Source organism: Nematolebias whitei, chromosome 5 (genome assembly GCF_014905685.2).
Source record: "Nematolebias whitei isolate Nwh7 chromosome 5, NemWhi1, whole genome shotgun sequence".
In the NCBI taxonomy this organism is placed as follows: Eukaryota; Metazoa; Chordata; class Actinopteri; order Cyprinodontiformes; family Rivulidae; genus Nematolebias; species Nematolebias whitei.
The window spans coordinates 7,439,489-7,459,959 of NC_056502.1; the positions used below are offsets into that span (position 1 = coordinate 7,439,489).

General features: G+C 38.4%; 1 protein-coding gene across 1 annotated transcript; it reads right to left on the reverse strand.

Annotated features, from left to right (window-relative positions):
* Nucleotides 1-3,671: 3,671 nt before the first annotated feature.
* Nucleotides 3,672-19,531, reverse strand: ctsk (cathepsin K). Its single transcript, XM_037676130.1, has 7 exons — nucleotides 19,409-19,531; nucleotides 15,182-15,304; nucleotides 10,144-10,296; nucleotides 6,445-6,663; nucleotides 4,377-4,542; nucleotides 4,088-4,196; nucleotides 3,672-3,893 (listed from the first exon to the last, which is right to left on the reverse strand). Exons 1-7 carry the CDS (start codon nucleotides 19,529-19,531, stop codon nucleotides 3,794-3,796), a joined length of 993 nt encoding a protein of 330 aa, XP_037532058.1. The 3' UTR covers nucleotides 3,672-3,793.
* Nucleotides 19,532-20,471: the final 940 nt, after the last annotated feature.

The window sequence follows — 20,471 nt, forward strand, 5'->3', positions numbered from 1 at the left end:
GCTGAAGGTTGGTGCGTTCATCAGGGAGAGGATGCAACACAACAAACAGCTAAAATAAGTTTATGAACCACATAGAAACCTCCCACAAACCAAGCAGAAGCCACTGAACTCACTGGTGATCAACCCGATTTAAAATGTCTGTCACAACCAACTGACCTTAGAAAACACAAAGATGGCTACAGATACTGAGGTCTGTCTGTTTGCAAACCATCTTGTAAACCACCGGGCGTATTTTTTATTGAACGCTTTAGAAGGTGATTAATAAAATATCAGCCAGATGTCTTTAACTGTCACTTTTACACATATTGAACTAGTTGTGTTGGTAGCTGAGAGTCATCCACAACTCACAGTAAATTTAGTTTTGTATTTTTAAATTCCCTTGTGAAGGACTCGGTCACTACCATCACCTTCTAATAATTGATGATCAAATTATTTGTTCCAGGTCGGAAGGAAAATAAGTTGAGCATTTTAGTGACTTTTTAACTTTTTAAAATTTGTTTTGTTTCACTTTATTGTATTTTTTAATTTTTTACCCTGAAAGAGAACATTTTGTTGCCAAAATAAAAAGGTCAAGGAGGTCACTGCAGTTGCACTGAGGAGCACTGCAAACATGGTGGATGTCCAGTTGGAGGTGCAGGTTAAGATGATGTTTGACCTGGTGTGGACCAAAGGTCAGGACTTTGTCCATCCACCAGCTGACCTCCTAGAAACTCCACAGACACGGAGATTAAATTTATGAGGAGGTCCTGAACATAGACGCTGTACGGTATAAAATACTAAAACAAAAGTTTCTACTCTTTTATGCTGGTTAAAATCATTGTGTTTTCTTTGTATTTGGCTCCAACTTTTGAGATCCTTAAAACACAAACAAAAACATCAAAACCACCAACAATACTTTTTTCCAGCGCAACTGCGAATACGTCATATTCAATGTAAAGTACAAGACGCATCAATTAAAAAAAGGTGATGGAAATGAACAGTGTTAATTAATGTCAATTTCCGAAAGTGATGTAAAACTTGGCCATAAAACTTGTAAACAGTTCTGCAGTTTTTCTTTTTACCTTAGTCACTTTGTGTCTTTTTGATGAATTGACGATTCAAAGATTATGTGAAACATTCAGAAATTTGAGTTCAAGTTCAAGAATCTTTATTATTCCCATGGGGCAATTTGCTTCACAGTCAGTAGGCACACAATCCAGACATGGAGACATTAAAATAACTACAAAAGTCATCAATGTTCATTGAGGAGCCTGATCACTGCAGGGATGAACGAGTTTTTTAGTTCATTCTTCATCTGGATTGTATACCTGCGTCCAGATGGAAAAATGTGAACTCACCGTGGCGTGGATGATCAGGATCTGCCAGAATCAGCCTGGCCTTGTTCACTGACCTAGTCTTGTGTAGGTCAGTGAGGTTCTGTAGGTCAGTGAGGTTCTGTAGGTCAGTGAGGTTCTGTAGGGCTATGCCAGCAGTTCTGCCGCACATCCTGACAATCCCCGAGAGTTTGTTCCCGTTTTTGCGTGTCAACAGTTCAAACCAACAGATGAAAGTGAACGTTAAAAGTGACTCAATAAAACATGAATAAGACAATCTCATAAAAGTCGAGTCAACGTTAAAACCACAGAGTTTCAGATATACGTTCTTTTTAAAAAGCGAGTTCACGTGGGGGTCAAAGGTCAGTTTGTCATCAAGAGCAGTTCCCAGATATTTATAGTGACGCACCATCTCAACTGTGGAGGATGGAATGTGACAAAATAAATAAATACATACATACATAACAATTAAATGTATAATTTTATTATTATCATAATATAATTAAATTACTTGTATTAAATACACCATTAAATAATGAAATGCACCTTTTAAAATGATTTACGTCATGATTTATTTATTTCATTTTGCCCCATTCCGTCCTCCACAGTCAACAGCTTCACTGTTAATGACCTCAGGAGTGGCAACTGAAGAGTCTTTTCTAAAATCAGTGACGAACTCCTTCGTCTTAGAAACATTTAGTTTTAAAAAGGAAGACTCGCACGGTTCAGTGAAGACCCCGACCACAGGCCCGGGGTCTGGGTCATCACTGCTGAGAAGGGACAGGATGACAGAGCCATCAGCAAACTTTAAGATGTGATGCTGTGGGACTTGGCTGCGATGATCGTTTGTGTATAAAATGAATAAAATTGGCTGGTAGAGGACAAAAAGATTTAATGATTCATAGTTTGCAGAAAGCTAGAAATGAATTTGATCTTTTGCTTCATAAAGTCTCCTGACTGTTTCTGTTGTCTTTTTTTATCTGCCTCATAAGAATTCAGGACATTCTGTCCTTGGCTGTGCTTATTTATTAGTTATTAGATAGATTATTATTATTATTCATTAGATTTGTCTTATGCACATTAAGATTTCAATTCCTGGAGTCAAGACATGCGAGCAGCAGCCTGGGATTATTTAGGTTATAAGTTTATTCATAAGCATGTTTAAAATCCATCCTTTTACAAAAGCTTGAGTAAATAACCTTGTTTTGTGTTTTCACAATCATGTGCGTAAATTAGCTGCACAGTGACTGAAGCCTCATGACCTGGTGTGATTTGGTTTGGATCAAGCTTGTTCGTGCAGATAACTTCCACACTGTTACTTCCCAGACGGACTTTTCTCACTCTCCTTGTATTCTGGAAGAAGGTTTAAATGTGAAGGCATCGTCTTGTAAATCCATTCTTCTGTCTTCTGGCAGGGCGCTGAAACAACTGGATGGCACGACTTTCATGCAGCAAGAAGGTCCTGGGTTTGAAATGGACATGGGAACATTTTGTTGCCTGATGTTTGTATGTTCTCCTTGCACATAGAAGTTAAAAAAACATTCATATCAGGTTAAGTGGTGACTCCAAATGCCCTAACAATACGTGCAAGTTTGTGTGCATGGTTGCACCCTGCAGGTACCCAGCATCCCATCCAGCGACTTCTAGAGACCCTGAAAGAGTGGATGTAGTAAAAAGATGGTTCTGTCCACCCAGAGAGAGTCCAGCTATCCTGCAGAGGAAACTCATTTGGGCCACTTGTTCCTGCAATCTTCTTCTTTCAGTCACTATTCAGAGCCGATGCTCTTCGTATCCTTTTTATCAATAATAATTCAAATAATGCATCCGCCTTCTAAATTAAAGTTTTATTCAGTTTCATAGAAAACATCAGTTTTAATCATTAGAAAAGTGCTTGAACAGAAGGAAACAAAAACACATGATCAAAGGAAAACACCCGCAGGAAGAAATGAACTTCCATTGACCAGCAACGTTCTTTTTGTTGTTTTCACTCAACGTGAAACTAAACTGAGGTCGGACACATTAATAGACTGCATTAAAAACGATGAATGTGCTGTTGTTCCCTTTAGTTTTACAGTTTCAACTTGGAGCTGTGACATTAAAATCACAAATTTCAGCATCATAGTTGTACAAAAACATTTTTTTCGTGTATGTTTTATGTAGTTCAGGCCTGCTGATTTAGAAATAAAAAGGCACAATCCTCACTAGTTACAGTTACAAGTACTGCTTCAATAAAACAAATAAAAAAAAGCCAATCAAATGTTTTGAATAATGTTACAGTCACAGCAGAACATTTACGTCTTTAAAGCACAGTTTTATTTTATATTTAAACAAGTCCAGTTTGCATTCCTGATAACCGCTTGGTTCAAAGTTGCTGCTGGAAAATTTGGTGCAAACGACGTGTTCTTTTATCGTAGTGGTTCGCTGTAGTCCACGTAAAGCCTCCTTGTGTCCTCTTCTTTTCCTGCTTTGTGCTCGTCGCTTCACATGATGGGGTAGCTGGCCAGGTTGGCGATGCCGCACATGTTGCCACGGTTACGCGCCATCAAGATGTAACCGCTTTTGCCCCAAGACTCGCCCCAGCTGCCAGGGTAAAGCAAAAGGAGACGGTCATAGACGAGACGAGATGAAGATCGCCGGCAGTCACAGAGCATTCCAGGTTATTAGTTTGTCTCCAAACCGAAGCCAAACTGACAGACATCAAATCAACACGACTCGTTTCATATCAGAGGCTCCAGGAGCCACCTGATTCTGTTCAGACAGGTGATGAGCCTCACCTGTTCTTGACGATCCAGTACTTCTTCCCCTTTGGGCTCACTCCGTAGCCAACAGCCAGCACAGCATGATTGATGTCCTCTTTGTTGCAGTTGCTGTCATAATAAATGCCTGTGCACAGAAAATAGTAAACACCAACATTCAACCACACCAAACTTGACCCTAATATCTGTAAAACTGATTTATAGACACTTTTGTGGTTCTGGATGATTTAGCATTTTATCTAATGTGTCTAAAACAACTTATCAAACACCAACTTGTCCACTGGACCAGGAGTGTCTGTCCACTGACCTTTACTGTAGTAGAGGAAGGTGCTCTGCGTGGCGTCAATGCCCACCGACACCGGGCCCACTTTGAAGAGGGCAACAGCCAGCGCGTGCTCGTCACCTTTCGGCACCTCCTTGTAACCTTTGCACTGGGCTGCCATGCCTGTAGAGTTGTAGCGGCACGACTCGTCCTGCAGACACGCAAGACACAAACGTTCTTGGTTAATTTGTGTCAAACAATCTGTAAATTTTATTTCCCCTTTATAAGCACATAAGTACCAATTCTTATTTACGGCGCTGGCCTGGCAACCACCAACAGGTATTGTAGGGTCAAGGGAAGGGAAACAATTCAGTTATAGGTAAAACTATAAAATAGAGAAGACAATAATAAACAAGGAGATCATGATGTGAAATGGACAGAGCACCATCAATCCAAATTCCCAAATATTTTAAACTGTTACTATAATATCACCATTTAGTTGTGAAGTCCACAGAGGTGGTTATGGTTCCTCCTCCATGACCGAACCACATAATTTTAGTTTTCTTGGCATTTAAGGACACATTTAAGTCAGTAAAGGCCTGCTGGTTTTCAAGAAAACCACATGCAAGGGACTTGACTACCTCATCCAGTGTAGAACAAAAAGCACATAAAATAGTGTCAATGATATAAAAAATGGATGGAGGCCTCACAAACAGAACGCGAGATATAAATATGGAGAAAAGAGTTGGACCAAGAATGGAGCCTTGGGGTACACCTGACATAACTGGAAGAAACTGTGATGTATGAGAGTCAACCTTCAGTTGTTGCGACCTGTTCGAAAGCAAACTACAGAACCATGTTATTGGCTGTCCCGTTTTTGTTTAAAGAAAAAACAAGATACTGGTACTTGCATATTCACTCTTTTCAGAAACTAAAGGGCCAAACACCATTCAAGCAAGACATTTAAATATAAAAATAAGATTGTTTTTAGATTTATAACCCAAAGCACTATTAACTAAATGCTAAAATAGATAATTGGATATGAAAATAAAACTAAAAACTGTAGTTGGAGGTTTTTGTTCCTCGTCTTGTCAGCTACTTCCACATTATTGCACATGACTGATCACATGACTGATCACATGACTGACCACAATGCCAGTGTTCAAACAACGAGGGAGTTTTATTCACTAATGAACAGATTTACTTCTCTTAATTACTCGACAGCAAGCTCCTGGCCCTGAAGAAGTTTCTACCTTAACACTTCTGCTAAATCACGTTCACATGGTCAAATATTTTTCTGCAGATTGACGGTTAAAAATGAAAAGGGTGCACTTTCCTTTTTATGTTCTGGTTGAGACAGGATTTAGGCAGAGCAGTCATCATGACCAATTCATGAGGAACTGTTTCCCTCTTTGGTTTCAGTCTGAATCTGAGGCGAAAAGGAACTTATTTTCTTCTTGTGGGAAACATTTCAGATTACACATTTAAACTCAGCTAGATCTAAAGTGCACAAAATCCACCAAGTCAAGTTCTCATGATTTGTTTTTGTACAGAGTCAAGATGCTGATGTGGTGTTTCCACGTGGGAACCACTGTGAGGTGCTGTAGGGAAGATTTTGTGGATGGATTTGAAAACTCTGAATATATCGAGATGCTTTACGGACATTTAATTACCTAGAATAAAAATAATTGTTGACTTAAACCCTTTGAATTTAGATTTTAGAAACAAATGTGGCACAATTTACTGATTATGAAATGATGATTTCCCTTTGTTTCTGCTTGAGCCATCTGAGATGTAAAAAAAAAAAAAAGGCATTTTTGACTTAATTCATGTTTTCATGACATTTATATTTAGATGAGAACTAATATTTATAACAAAGTAAACTTGAAAATATTTTAGTCCTACCATGAACTTTCATGTGACTCATTCATAAATAATCAAGTTTATATTACTGGTATAATCATTTATCTGGTTATCCCCGTTTTGTATTCATGGCTGAGTATACTTGGTCGTATTTAAAGCTTTGCAAAATGATTTTATGAAGGCAGCCCTGGTTTATTCACTCAAGCAAAGCTAAAAACAACTTGTCAGCAGGACAGTTTCGGTTTCCCACCTGTCCGATGTACGGGTAGGCTTCCTCAGAATCAATGCCTCCGTTGTCTTTCACGTAACTGAAGGCGTTGGTCATGTAGCCTCCTCCGCAGCCGTCGTTCTCCTTGACACAGTCCACCAGGTTCTGTGGGCTGAGGTCAACGAGCTGACCCGTCTTCTTGGCCAACTGGCCCTCCAGAGCCCCGGCAGAACTGAAGGCCCAGCAGGAGCCACAGGAACCCTGTGAGGGGAGAGTAATGATGGAAGCAGTGGTTTAGGTTTGAACACTGACTCACAACTCACAGGGACTCGTATATAAGAGACCTGTGTGCCTTTTTGCAGAGTTCAGTCCGCACTGAGGGAACTCTGCAGGTAATGGGCTGAGAGCGCACGCTGTAACTGCACTGACGACGTGACAGGCCACAAATATATGCCTCAAAAGTCCAAGCTCTTAGTGATGAGAAAATGTAAATGAACAAATATAATTGTTGTAGTCGGTCACAACCGCTTTTCTTAGAAAGAGTAGAAATAAAAAAAATAAAGAATCACACTACTGGGAAGGACAAATTATGGAATCGTGAGGAAAAACACCAGTACTTTGTTGCACCTCCTCTGGCTTTCATAACAGCTTGAATTGTCTGAGGCATGGAGCCAACTCATGACAAACTCCATGGCAAAGGCTGTTCCTGGATCAGCTCTGAAGGTTAGAGACCATTTTCCTCCAGAGATTTTCAACTGGACTGAGATCCGTAGCATTTTTTAGGACATTCCACTGACATTAAATGTTTTTCTTGAAGAAAAGCGTTCATGTTCTTTGCTCTGTGGCAAGATGGCTTCTTGAAAAATGCAGTCATCATCATCAAACGTCCTTTCATCTGATGAAATAAGTGTCCAAACTTTTAATGTAGGCTTTGGCATTTATTGAAAATGTAACGACTGCTGTCTCCCCTCATGCAGGTTTAGATCAGTCATTGTCATAATTAATATATTTGTTTGGATGTTAATGGAAGTTTTGTTTGATGTTCCTGGGTACATCCCATTCCCTTTAGGTGATTTCTTACTGTTCATTCACAGACATTTACTCTAGTTTTCTAGTTCTAGATATGCCGTGAAAGGAAAAACAAACAGAAAATCTATAATAAATTTAATTATTTAGGAAATAGCTGCTTATATGAAAGTCTTGAAAGTTTATCATTGACTGATTGATCTACACTGAAATTAACATACTTGCCTTTTTTTTTAATAATTAATTTGAGAACGGAAAAACATCCAAAACATCTTTTTGCATTCTTAAATCTGCACATTAGAGGCAGACATTGTCTCGACTCAGAAACAGAGATGAAGGTGAGTCTGTAACCACTGAAATATGACAACGGACTTATGAGTTTTATACAACTCAAGAAGAACAAGTATTCTGAAATACTTGTTTAGCTTTACAGTACAACTTTAAACGTGTGCTCTATTTTAATTAAAGGACAGGCCAGGGCTGTGTTTGGACTGATTCACCTCTGAAATCTATATTTTGAACCATAAACTTTCACCTGACTTGGAGGTAAAACTCATTATAAAGGAGACTTTAAAGGAGTAATTTCAACAGATTAGTAATGAAGACCTTCAGCTCTGCTAACAGTAGAATTTGTCCAAATCAAACAAAACACCAAGACATGATTGAAGAACATGTAAACATCTGTCATTGAAGCAGGGGGGTTGTTAGTCAGCAGAAAAAACAGCCTTCTGTTGAATAATTCATGAACATGAAGCAAAGGAGCAACTTTTTGTATAATATGTGCATATTTAAAATCTATCCACCAGGGGGCGACAAAGACATTCACACTAAATGACAAGGTGAATTTGTCTTAAAACCTTGAAAACATTGTTAAATTAAATTGTTCACAAACACATAATAAAGTGATCCATCTAGTCCAAAACATGCACACATCACATTTGGAAATAAAGATAAAAAATCTTCAGTACTTGTTTTCTGAAAATGGGTTAAAATATATATTTTTTCATATTTTACAAAATTATTTATACTCCCAAAACACAATTTTTACCCTTCATAGGAATAAACAATACATCAGTTATGTCCCAGATAACATTGAAAACTAAACATAAAATAATATATTTGATTTTAAGTTAAATATAGTGAAGAATAAGCCTTAATTCTTTATTATCAGCTCTGTTCATCAGATAACATGAAGGTTTGCTGCTGTTATTTGAGCTATGAGCAGAAAATTATAGATCCAAGCCATATTTCCATCTTTTTTAGTATACATCCTGCAAAACAGCTGTTTACATAAATAATGTCGAGTTGTGGAGTCCTCTCATGACGACTAATTACATCAATACGTCAGCTTCACCTTTGTTTCTGAAATCCATTAGCAGAGAGCACAGCACAGTCCTGCAGCACGTGACGGGATTGTAATCTGACTACTGTTAGTTTGCATTGTTCAACATTTATGGAATAAAGGGAAACTTTAGCTGGAAGTCCTTTTTAAATTACATTTATTTGTGTTCTATGTGAAGCATCTTGCAGACTAGAGCTCATTCGGTTTTGCTGAAAGATGATTTCATGATTTTTTTTAAGGTGCTCTGAAGAAACTAAACTGCTCAGGGGGCCACAGTTACTGAAAACCAACAGCTTAGGGCCAAACATCTGACAGTTAATGTAATTACATACATTTACTTTCCAATATAAATATTATTTTATTTTAAATGAGCTCCTTGGTGAGCTGTACTGAGTTCATGCACAGACTGGATGTGGCCCAGGATAGCCCTGCTCGTCTTTACACCACAAAATAAAACACAATCTTTCCTTTCTGCCAGACATGTTCATATTTTTTTCTTCTTCTGAAAGTAAGAACATACTAAATCAAATCTTTTGGGTTTGCAATACTTGGCTCTAAAAGTCTGATTTTATTTCCTTCTCACAGTTTTGTCCCGCTTCACTTTCCTCATAAGATCCAAACGGATCGTGATTCTCCAAATGTTAAAAAGTCCCCATGAAGTTAGCTTTACAAACAACTTTAAGACATTTTCTTTCCAAATTTTCTTAAACTTCCTGTCATTATCGATAAATTAAAGAACAATCAAATGATATTGTGTCTTAGTGACCTCAAAACCTACTTCCAACGACAACCACCATGAAGTAAGTGCAACATTTAATTTTGAGAACAGAAACAGAATGAACATTTCGTGCTTGTGTTTGCTAATGGACCAACACCAGTCTAACCCCAGCATGGCTGCTTTGTTAACAGACATGGGAAGGATGAATTCCTGCTTCAATCATGTGACTGTTACATTTGATCGTATTGTTTGAAGCTCTGTTTTATGCTCCGATGCTTGTCCATTGTCACATTTCCCAGAACTGCAGAGATACTTGGCCCATTATTCACCATGATGATGGTGCCATTAATAGCATCATCAAGTATTCAGTCACCCGAGAGGTAGTTCCTAGCCGTGTAATGGATTTTGTTGTTACTGTTTGTGGAAATTACATTTCATGATATTTGTGTTTTCTGACGTGGACTGGCAAAAGAAGCATCAACACCTGTATTTTTAATGAATTCCCTCAATGGTTTTTGTCCCGTTTTGCATTTCTTCTATTTAAACTATACAATAGTTCATAAACACGACACAAATACCTTCACATGGTGCAGTGAGGATGACTGTTGTGTTCAAACCCTCCTGCTTTCTAACGCTGACTGTGCACATTTTTTACCTGGTTCTTCACAGAGGTCACCATGCCCTTCCTGCGGTAGTCGATGGATTTGGGAAGCCGGGAGACGGAGTCGTTCAGGGCCATGGTGAAACTACGCTCAGGGTTTGTCGGCACCAGCAGGCCAGTCATCTTCTCAGTCACTTCCTCTGATGTCTGCACAGACAGGTTTAGTTCAGATTAACGGTTTCTTTTGAGCAACAGAATAACTAAACCCTTAAAAGACAAAGGAAGAAGATAAGAGTCCATGATTCAGTCTCGGTCATCCAGGACAAGACAGTTCAAGCAAAATACATTTGGACTTGTCTTGAGGACAATTCACTTCTAATTTAAGCTTCGTCAACAGAAAACTGAAAGTGTGCAGAGTTCTGGGAAGAGTTCTGTCTTCAAGATTCAAAACAGAAGAAGTCGCAAATGCTTTAATTTTGTTGTAGGCAACTTCATTTATGTTGATACCATCAAATAACAGCACGGAACATGACGAGAATAAGAAGGTTTAAAATGTGCAAATGTTCCCATCATTAAACAAAAAAAAAAACTTACTAAAAAATGTTATTTGCAACAAAAAGTAAACCAGCAAGTTCTGTTTTAAAGGCACGAGAGGTCTGAACGAGGTTGGCACAAAACTTGTTGTTGCATGTTCAGTCTGGAAGTGTGAGCAGAGGGGAAGAGCCTGAAAGGAACATGGAAACAGAGGATTAAATATGGAGTCCTTTCTGACTGTTCTCTACTGCAAACTGTGGTCTCAGCGGTTCCTTGTCCAGGCCAACAATTTTTCTTCCCATTGCTTTCTTTGGAGAGAGGACAGAGGTGGAGTTTGCTCAGAGCTCCAAATGAAGCTGTCATTAAGGTGATGATGGATTCAACAAGACTTTTGTAAAAGAGGAGTATAGTTGACCAGGGAACTTGGAGTTAGGTTTTTAAAGAGACATTGACATTTAGGTAAGACTCTTTCATTAAAGTCTATTGTTGTTGTGCAAAGATAGTTGTACTTGTCCTCTGTCTCCAGATCTTGAGGACTGTAAGGGCTCCAGAAATGGTGCAGAAAAACTGGTCCATGCATTCGTCACGTGTAGGCTGGCCTATTGCAATGGTTTGTTATCAGGGTGTTCAAAAACTTCTTTAAAAAGTCTTCAGCTGATCCAAAATGCTGCTGCCAAATTTTTAATTGGAGTTAGAAGAAATCACATCTCTCCAGTTTTAGCTTCTCTCCATTGGCTCCCTGTCAAATTCAGAACAGAATCCAAAATCTTACTTCTATCCGACAAAGCTCTCAACAACCTAGCTCCATCTTATATTAGTGATCCTATTGTTCCACATTTTCCTAACAGAGTGCTTCGTTCTCAGACTGCAGGTTTACTTGTGGTTCCTAGAGTTTCCAAAGCAGAATGAGAGGCAGATCTTTCAGTTATCAGGCTCCTCTCTTGTGGAACCAACTTACAGTTTCTGTTCGTGAGGCTGACACATTGTCCAGTTTTAAGACTGGGCTTAAGACTTTCCTTTTTGATAAATCCTATAGTTAGGAGTGGCTTGGGTTTCCTCAGCTATCCCTTAGTTATGCTGCCATAGGTTTAGAACTACTTGAGGACAAACTGACCACATTTCCTCACTCTGCTGCTGTCTTTACTTGCTCTACTGGTTTAGTCTTTCTACCCGTTTTGTATTTGTAATTATGTTTTTATCTTTCCTCCTATAGATAGTACATCTGGACCCGTCATTCTGTGTCTGTTTCTCCTTGTCGTCTCAAACTCATCTGGTTGAAGCCGATGCTGCTCATCCTGAGCCTGGTTCTGCTGGAGGTTTCTTCTTGTTAAAAGGGAGTTTTTCCTTCCCACTGTCTCTTTTGTGCTTGTTCAGGATGGGAGACTGTGACGAAGTGAAGATTCAGTGTGATCTGCTGGCTTCCTTAGATATATATAACTTTGCTAACTGTTTTTTTATGTGTGTTAATGTTTCTGTTCAGTGCTCTGAGATGATCTCTGTTGTGATTTGACATTATATAAATAAACTGAATTGAATTGAATTAAGTGCTGGAATGGTGGTCTGCCCATTTCCTTGATCTTCAAGGCATCAAGGTCCATCAAGGTTGCATTTGATTCAACTTGTTAGTCAATGACAGATACGTTAAGCTAACAACAAACATTGTGTTTTATAGAATAGCTGTAAATAGAAAAATGCTTGAAGTCCGTAGAACGAGAGGTGTTTTTAGATTCATAACCAGGAGGTAAAAGAAAACCCCGGAAAGGGTCAGAGTGATTCAGTTGACAGAAAATAAATATGAATTCACAAAGAGATGGTTTCTGCACAAGAAAGTATAAAATGAAAAGCCACTTTTCATCGCACAGATGTCAAAAGGACGACTAGGCGTAAGACGGAGAGCAGTGGGGGAATAAAAAGTGATTTCTGTTTAATATTCAGCTGTCGTTTTAAACAACCATATTTGGCTCTGATTTTTAAAAACCTTCTTTTTTCCCTTAGAATTCGGCAGAGATTTGAACGTGGCTCCTAAATGCAAAAAGGAAGGAAGGAAAACAGGCCATCTGCTGACTTCTTTCATTTAAAGTGCCTCCAATCAAACTGGAAATGGAAAGACACCCTTCATTTATAGCCACCTGTTCCTGATAAACATGAATCGGTCATTAATCTGCGTGTACATGTTCTGTCACTAATAAATGAAATCTATCTCTGGTATGCTGCAGTTTATGAAGCCTTCTTTTCACTCAGTGTCTAATTTACAGCCTGCTGGAGCTGGAATCCTTCATGCAGAAACAACATCTCTAATGTGCAGACGGGTCTCTGATGACAGCTGATTTAAAGACACCAAACATGTCATTTTAATGTGCTGCAACAAGCGTGACGTCTGCAAGAAACCAGGATGAAAACAGAACAGGAAAAATGCAATGGGATAAAAGCATGGATTTCTGACCTTTAAAAGGTTGTCAATACCATTCTTCCATCCATCCATCCATTATCTTTACCCGCTTATTCCATTTTGGGTCACGGGGATCACTGGTGCCCATGTCCAGCAATCACTGTGCGAGGGGCGGGGTACACCCTGGACGGGTCGCAAGTCCATCACAGGGCCACATAGAGACAAACGAGACAAACAACCATTCACTCTCTCACTCACATCTAGGGACAATTTAGAGTTACCAATCAGCCTAACATGCATGTTTTTGGTCTGTGGGAGGAAACCGGAGTACCCGGAGAAGGCTGTCAATACATTTCTGTAAATACCTTAATTTATGCACATTATTCCTGGTGGCTCTACTGTATACCAGTAAGTGATTATGGGAACAACTTCCTGTTAGACAGGAAGTAGCAGTAAGCATTGGCTAACAATGGTAGCGGAGCATGGACCGCAGTTTATTTGAAAGTGATTTGCCTTCAGTTTAGCAGATAAAACACTGTTTTTGTTTTATTTACATTTTTTAACAACCATAAAGTTTACAAAAATAGCCGTGCTGAGTTCAGGTACCTGTTGTGTTTACGACTGCAGAACAACCAGACTAAACTTAATCAGTGGCTACAAAAACAGAGTTTTGAACACGGACCCAAAGCAAAACGTATTCCTGTATAAAGTGGTGTAGTTTCTATCGCCGACCTACAGATGACGAATTAAGAAGAATGTGGTTGAAATGTGAACTTGAAGAGACCACACAACACGCTGTATGTGAGCTCATTTCAATTTGTTGACAAATGGCCGACGGAGGAGAACCTGCATCCTACTTTGTGTCTGGACTACAATAAACCACCGGAGAAAAGACGTTGAATCCTCAGAAGGATTGAAAACAGTGACGAGAACAACGGGTATGATTTCAAGTGTATAGAGGTCACAGCTTTATAGTATTTGTTCATCTCTGGTATTACCGTTTTCTCTGCAATTAACCCAAGCTCAGTGATGGAGGACTTTAAGGCTTTGACTGGGTTCTATGTCTGCTTTAAGATTAAGGCCACATACAGTATAAATGGATTTATGTCAACTGGTTTCCTGCTTTTTGGATTTGGCTGGTTCCTGGTTTACCAAAATTCAAGGAAGTTGTTGGCGGCAAATTTGGACTTGGTCAGGTTGCCTGCCTTATATGATTGCTTAGTTTGTGCCTCGAGCACCCAGACTCACTTGCTTTTGGCAGGATGGATTAGATCTCGGGTATTATTCTCAGGCACGGTCCATTGGTGTGGCCATTTAATTTTCACGTTTCGGAATTGAGTGGACCGACACAGACTCAAGGTAGATGTCATTAATTTCTGCATGTTCCCAAAACAATAATGTTTATCGGAATTTGGCTCCCTGACTGGCCTTGACAGGCCATCTTATCTTAATTCGCCTGGAAGTTTTGTAAACCTTTGATCTGTTTAAATAAAGGTTGAATGAAAAAGGTAAATAAGATTGTGTCCCACCTCTTAACAAAACACCACCGACCTTGTTAATATGTAGATACTAACACACCTCAGAGCTTTTCAGGTTGTTCATCGCTTCACTGTTAGATGAACCGAGTCAATGAGGTAGCTAAATACGCTAGTAGATGTAATCTGCAGCCACTTCTTCAGCAGGCAGGGGTATGATTATATTGTCCTGTTTGAGCTCTGACAGGTGGTGTTCCTACAGGTTTTCATTAAATCCATGATGCTCGGAGAGAAACTACATTAGCTCGTACTGTTCGCATATAAACAAACGCCGTTGCTCCCATAATTCACGCAAGGCAGCACGAGGGCTATGAATAAGGTGGATCGATAATTTAATAATTTGAAAAAACTTTTTCAATCGCCTGTTACTGAAGAATTTTACATTGATTCCTTTTGGATAAAGTAGGAGACAAAATGTGAATTTTTAATGATCTGAAATTGAGTTCTGGGAACCAAAATGATGAGTGACAAAGTGTAAGAAAAAGAAACAAACAGATATTCTTCTCTTTCTCATGCACTTGCAATGAAAACTTAAAAACCAACATTTTACAAGTTTATGTGTAAGGAACCAGTGCACAGAGTGGGTGTACAAAGAAGGCAACATTTAAAGATAAAGGGACTGCGTCAGACCTACCATGTCTCCCAGGTGGTTCATCCCCAGCTCATAGGAGTGAATGCCCAGCGCTGCTTCCTGGTTGTGAGCTTCAATCATACGCATGTTCTTCTCCCAGATGGCCCTGCGGATCCCTTCTTCGTTCTGAGGCAAACACAAAGACAAGATGTCGGTTCAAACACAACAGGACTCATTTACAGCAAACGTTTCATCTTTCTGTCCACAAACGGATGCGTGGTAGACAATTGGGACCCCAAAACTACTGGTTTATTGACAAATGTCAAACGGAAACTTAGTTTAAAGTTGTAATCATGGGTCTTCCAAATTCAATATGCCAAATGGCTTTTAGTAGATCAGGTTATTAGAAACAGTTGGATGCAAAAAAACGTGTCGCATCAACTGATGGCTGCTTTTATTTTTTTGTCAGAATAATAGGTTTAAATGACTGCTGCTTCTATACCTTACCTGTTATTGTCACTTCTTTAAAACATTTTTGCCTTAATGTAATGTTTAAAAAAACAACAACAACCGGAACAAGACTAGTTCTATTTGAGGCACAAGTGAAGGCACAAACACAAAAGATGTTACACGGAAATTTGCTTTTTTATTTCCCATTTCCTAACTCGAGCAGCTACCTATTTACTTTAAAAGCTCCCAGCTGCAGGCACACATGCCATTATGAACCGACTGTGGAATAACATCAACAAACCAGGCTGTGCAGCGCAGACTGAGACGCTCAAAGGAACATTGACCTACATAGAGTTTCCATCAGTTTCACAAAATAAGAACAAAAACAAATGTATTTTCATTAAACCTTTAAAACCTGAAAGATCTAAATGAAGAAAACACCCTTTCACAAACCGGTGATATTTGTTAGACATTTAATTCCAACACACGCATAAACAATAATTAACCAGATGACTTCCTGTCTGTACAAACACCTGACAACTGATGGAAGCTTATCTGGGCAAACAGGGCAAATATGCTCTATAATTAGCACATTAAGAAAGTGTGTGCGATATAGCCTGATTTTATTAATTAGGTCATTTCAACCAGTGAATATTCATACAAAATACCCTTTTTTAAAAGTTACAGATATGTTAAAACAATATTTTGCCATTCTGATAACTGCTTATGTCAAATTATTTTCAGGCTTAATTAATGTACATATGGAAACACGATACAGACCAATAGAAATATGGATGACCTGGAAGCCCTCACTATAGGACTTTAACCATCATTAGCATAATTCATCATACTGTTATTAATTTCAACAATGCAAAATGCAAATGCTGCCCAAAGACTTTCTATTAACAGTTTTAATGAGGGCTGAATCTAAGGGTGTGTTGGAGGACAGTGTTTAGGTCTGCAAGGAATGCATCCCCACACCAAATCAATAAGACACTGAGCACATTATTAACTCAAAACAAGTAATATATAGCACAAGACAAAACGTGCACGCACACTGATGTGCCATGCAGATACACACACTCCACAGCTGTGGCTCGCTGTCCTCTAGCCTCAGGTAAAGAGGGAAGACAGATACTTGGCAAGCATGGAAGCAGTCAACAACACCAACTGAAATATATTTCTGTTGGGAGAAGGTAATAGGTTCATTAATTAATGGTAAATGGACTGTTTATATAGCACCTTTCTATCTAATCAAAAATACTAAAAGCGCTCTACAACACAGTTTGTGTCCTCCTTTACCTCCACACACACATTCATACAGCACTCTACTACATCTCTATGAAGATTAATCAATGTTAGATCACATTCATACACCAGTGGATGGAACGTACATCGGAGACAATGAGGGGTTCAGTGTCTTGCCCAGGGACACTTCAACATGTGACTGTTGGTGGAATCGACCCCCCATTTCTCCCATTGGAGGACAACTGCTCTAGCCACTCAGCCACAGCTGCCCCATAGTAAATAACCTGTAAATACCAGGTGTCAACCAGGTACGTACTCAATAAGTACCAGGCCACACCCTAAACATACCAGGCTCATACCTGGTATGTGAATAATTCATATAGTTTGGATGATTTGCAGTCGTTAGTACCCCTATCTGTCTCAGAAACCCATAAAAATATGTGAGCTCTTTGTTTGAAGGGATCACAAAACACAGTGATAACAAGGAGAACGGAGAGTTTACATTTGAGGTTATATCTATTTATATGACATATATTGCAATTTGTTTATAATGACGGATATCTCTAGAGCCTGACCGTTGTACTGGCAGGGCCACTATTTTAGGCCGATAGCTGTTTGGGGACCTATCGGTATCGGTGATAATTGTCACCCCGAAAATACTGGGAATCAGCCGTAATTGTACAATGTATCCAGCAGAGAGCGCATAAAAACTATTTAAGTCATGGCCGTTCACTTTAAGTTTCACTTTCACATTCAGCATAGTTGAAGCAGGGAGCAAGACTATGTAGCATATTTTGCTGAACAGAACATTGTAAGTTGATTGTAGCCAGTCTGTAAAATAATAATAACAAAATCAACAATAATAAGTTATTTTCAATCATCCAACACATTTGTCATTAGTTATGCGTCTCTCAAGTTAGCAAGCTAATATTTAGCATATTGCCTTGTAAAACTTTAGCCAAATTTACTTTGAATTTTTTTATTTTTATTGTTGTCCACTCCCAAAGATTCTGCCATTACATCGGCATTTGCACCTCCCAATATCGTATGGCCAAAATTTCCATATCGATCGGGCTCTACTCTGAACTGACCTAATATATCCAATGTTTGATAAAAGTAAAAGGGGGAAAAATGAACAATTTGGACTGAATTACAGAAATATTTTAATGTGATGGGTTGTAACGAGTTTGGAGAAGCCAAACTTTGTAAGAACAGACTTTGTGCAGGGAGATTTGGACACCTGCTCTCACTCCTTCAGAGAAAAAGATGACCTCGATTAACAACTAAACTTGAAAATGGGCTAATTATAAAATTTCCCTCTCGACTTCAGTCTATGCATGATGATCATCATGATCAGGTCACTGATTCTGTGATTTATATCAAGAAGAAATTAAATAAAACAACTATTTTTAGATAATGCATGAAAGTTGTACTTAAAACTTTAAATTTTGACAACTGATGATCTTAAAATTTTAAATTAAACTAACAGATCCAAAGCTTTTTAGAAACTACTTTTTCTAAATTACTTGCCGAGGATAAGAGACATAGAAGCAGTAAAACGTAACTCTTTCTGCTTTACATGTTCCCACGTTAGTCGTTTTTCTTTTCTTCTGAGCACCAAAAGAAAGAACTAAAACCACCGGCATCGTTTCCCTCGCTGACATTTATTCCCATCGTGTTTAACGTAGTTTTCTGATCAAACCACATGTGACATTTAAAGTCAACAGAGAAAAACACCAAGAAGGGAGGAAGCCATGTTTAATGTATTCTGCATGCTTGTTTCTGTTTTATTATAAAAAGGACTATAGGGATAATATAAAGTGATTATCAGTTTGGGTTATTGTTTTTTTTAAAGAGTTTTTCTGGTTTTATATTTTTGAAATAGTTTATTAGTTATTCCAACAACACAAGAACAGCTGAAAAATAAACTTTAATAGCTTCCTTTAATGCTACATGTGTCAATAAGACACTATACTGAAACCTTTATAGAATTTACTGTTGGTAATGTTGCATACTGCACCAAAAATACATTTTTTTTTAACATTCATTGGAATGTTAAAAAAAACAACAACTATTCAAATAATTAAAAACACAACGATTGTTTACTTTAAATATTCATGAAAATGTCTAATTTTCAAAGTTTTCTCAGCTGCTGATGCGGTAGAAACCGATCTGCTCAGAGGAAAAAACGAGCCTAAACTCAAAGCTGATAAATTTAATCAGATGCAGATGCTGAGTCAGCAGTAACGAGGCTGAGGGGGGAAATAAAAAAAAAGAGTTAGAAAAAAGAAGTACAGTTTGAAAATAGGAAAGGAAATGGGGTAATTACGGCTACAATGGTTTAAGTGTGAAAAAGCAAGTTGGATCTATAAATGTATCTGAAGCCCCCAAAATTAATAAAGCAATTTACACTAAATGGCCCTTTCCTGATATCAACTGCACTTTACCAAACATTTCCATTAAATATCTTTTGCCTTAGCTGTGGCAGCCGAAGAATTCACCCGATCACCATTTGGAGTTTTTGAAGCTAAAGATTTTTTTAGAAGCCGACAGACGATGTGCGGTGCAGGACACGCTTTCACAAACGCTCACCAGGCCGTTGTATTCTCTCTTGTGAGTGATCTTCCACTGGTCCCACTGAGCGTCCAGTGACGCCTCGTCCAGGTAGCCCAAAGCTGAGGCAGCGAGCAGCAACACACACGCCGACGACAACATCCTGCAAGCACACACACAAATTCTACTTTAACCGCACCAAATCACAACTCACCCATGGGAGCATTTTGAAACAACATTTCTGTCACTAACGTCACTTAATGTGCACTAAAAAGGTGTTTATATTCTAATACCTTTGTAATTTTATATATAACAGAACACAACATGACCTATTATTTTCCGTTATTAGTTTCTGTATGTTTTTTTTTTTTTTTTTCAAGTTGGTTTAATTTTCTGAGTTTGGCCACAAAGGAATTAATTAAATCCCAGGATCAAACGCTTTGTCAGCTGATTTTTGAAGGGGAAACTTTGGTGACTCAGAATCTCTTTATCCACATGCAGAGGTTTGCTTGGGTTTGTTTAGAATTCAAACTGTGGAAAAACAATAAAATGCTGGATTTTCAAAAAGTGTTGATTTCAGGCCGATCAAAGACAGGATAAGGACAAGCTGAATGATCATTCTCTAATAAAGAAAACTTTCCTCTTACATCAGACAATCCCTTTGACTTTTATTGTGTGAATGTTTATGAAGCAGTCACACCACTGTGAACCATTTTTTCTTCCATACGTGTTATGACATCTTTCTCGTTCCAAAATGTTTGTGCTAATTCAACAAATCATATAATAACAAAACGTTCAGCTTGTTCAGGAGAAGGGTGATATGACTTGGTATTGATGCAACTTTAGCTTTTTGAAATATTTAGCCTTTTCTGCCACTTTTTCCTCATAGATAAATAAATAAATATAAATAAAATATAATAAAATGAAATGAATTGAGCTCATTTTACATCCTTCAAATCTTTAGATCTGTTTACAACTTTTTACCGCTCCTTTCACATTTTGTTCTGGTTCAGCTTCTTTCAACTTCCTTCTGCAAATTTAAACTTTTTTTTAAGCTTTCTGCTAACTTCAGCTGTTTTTTTCCAGTTGTTTTGTGTTCCTT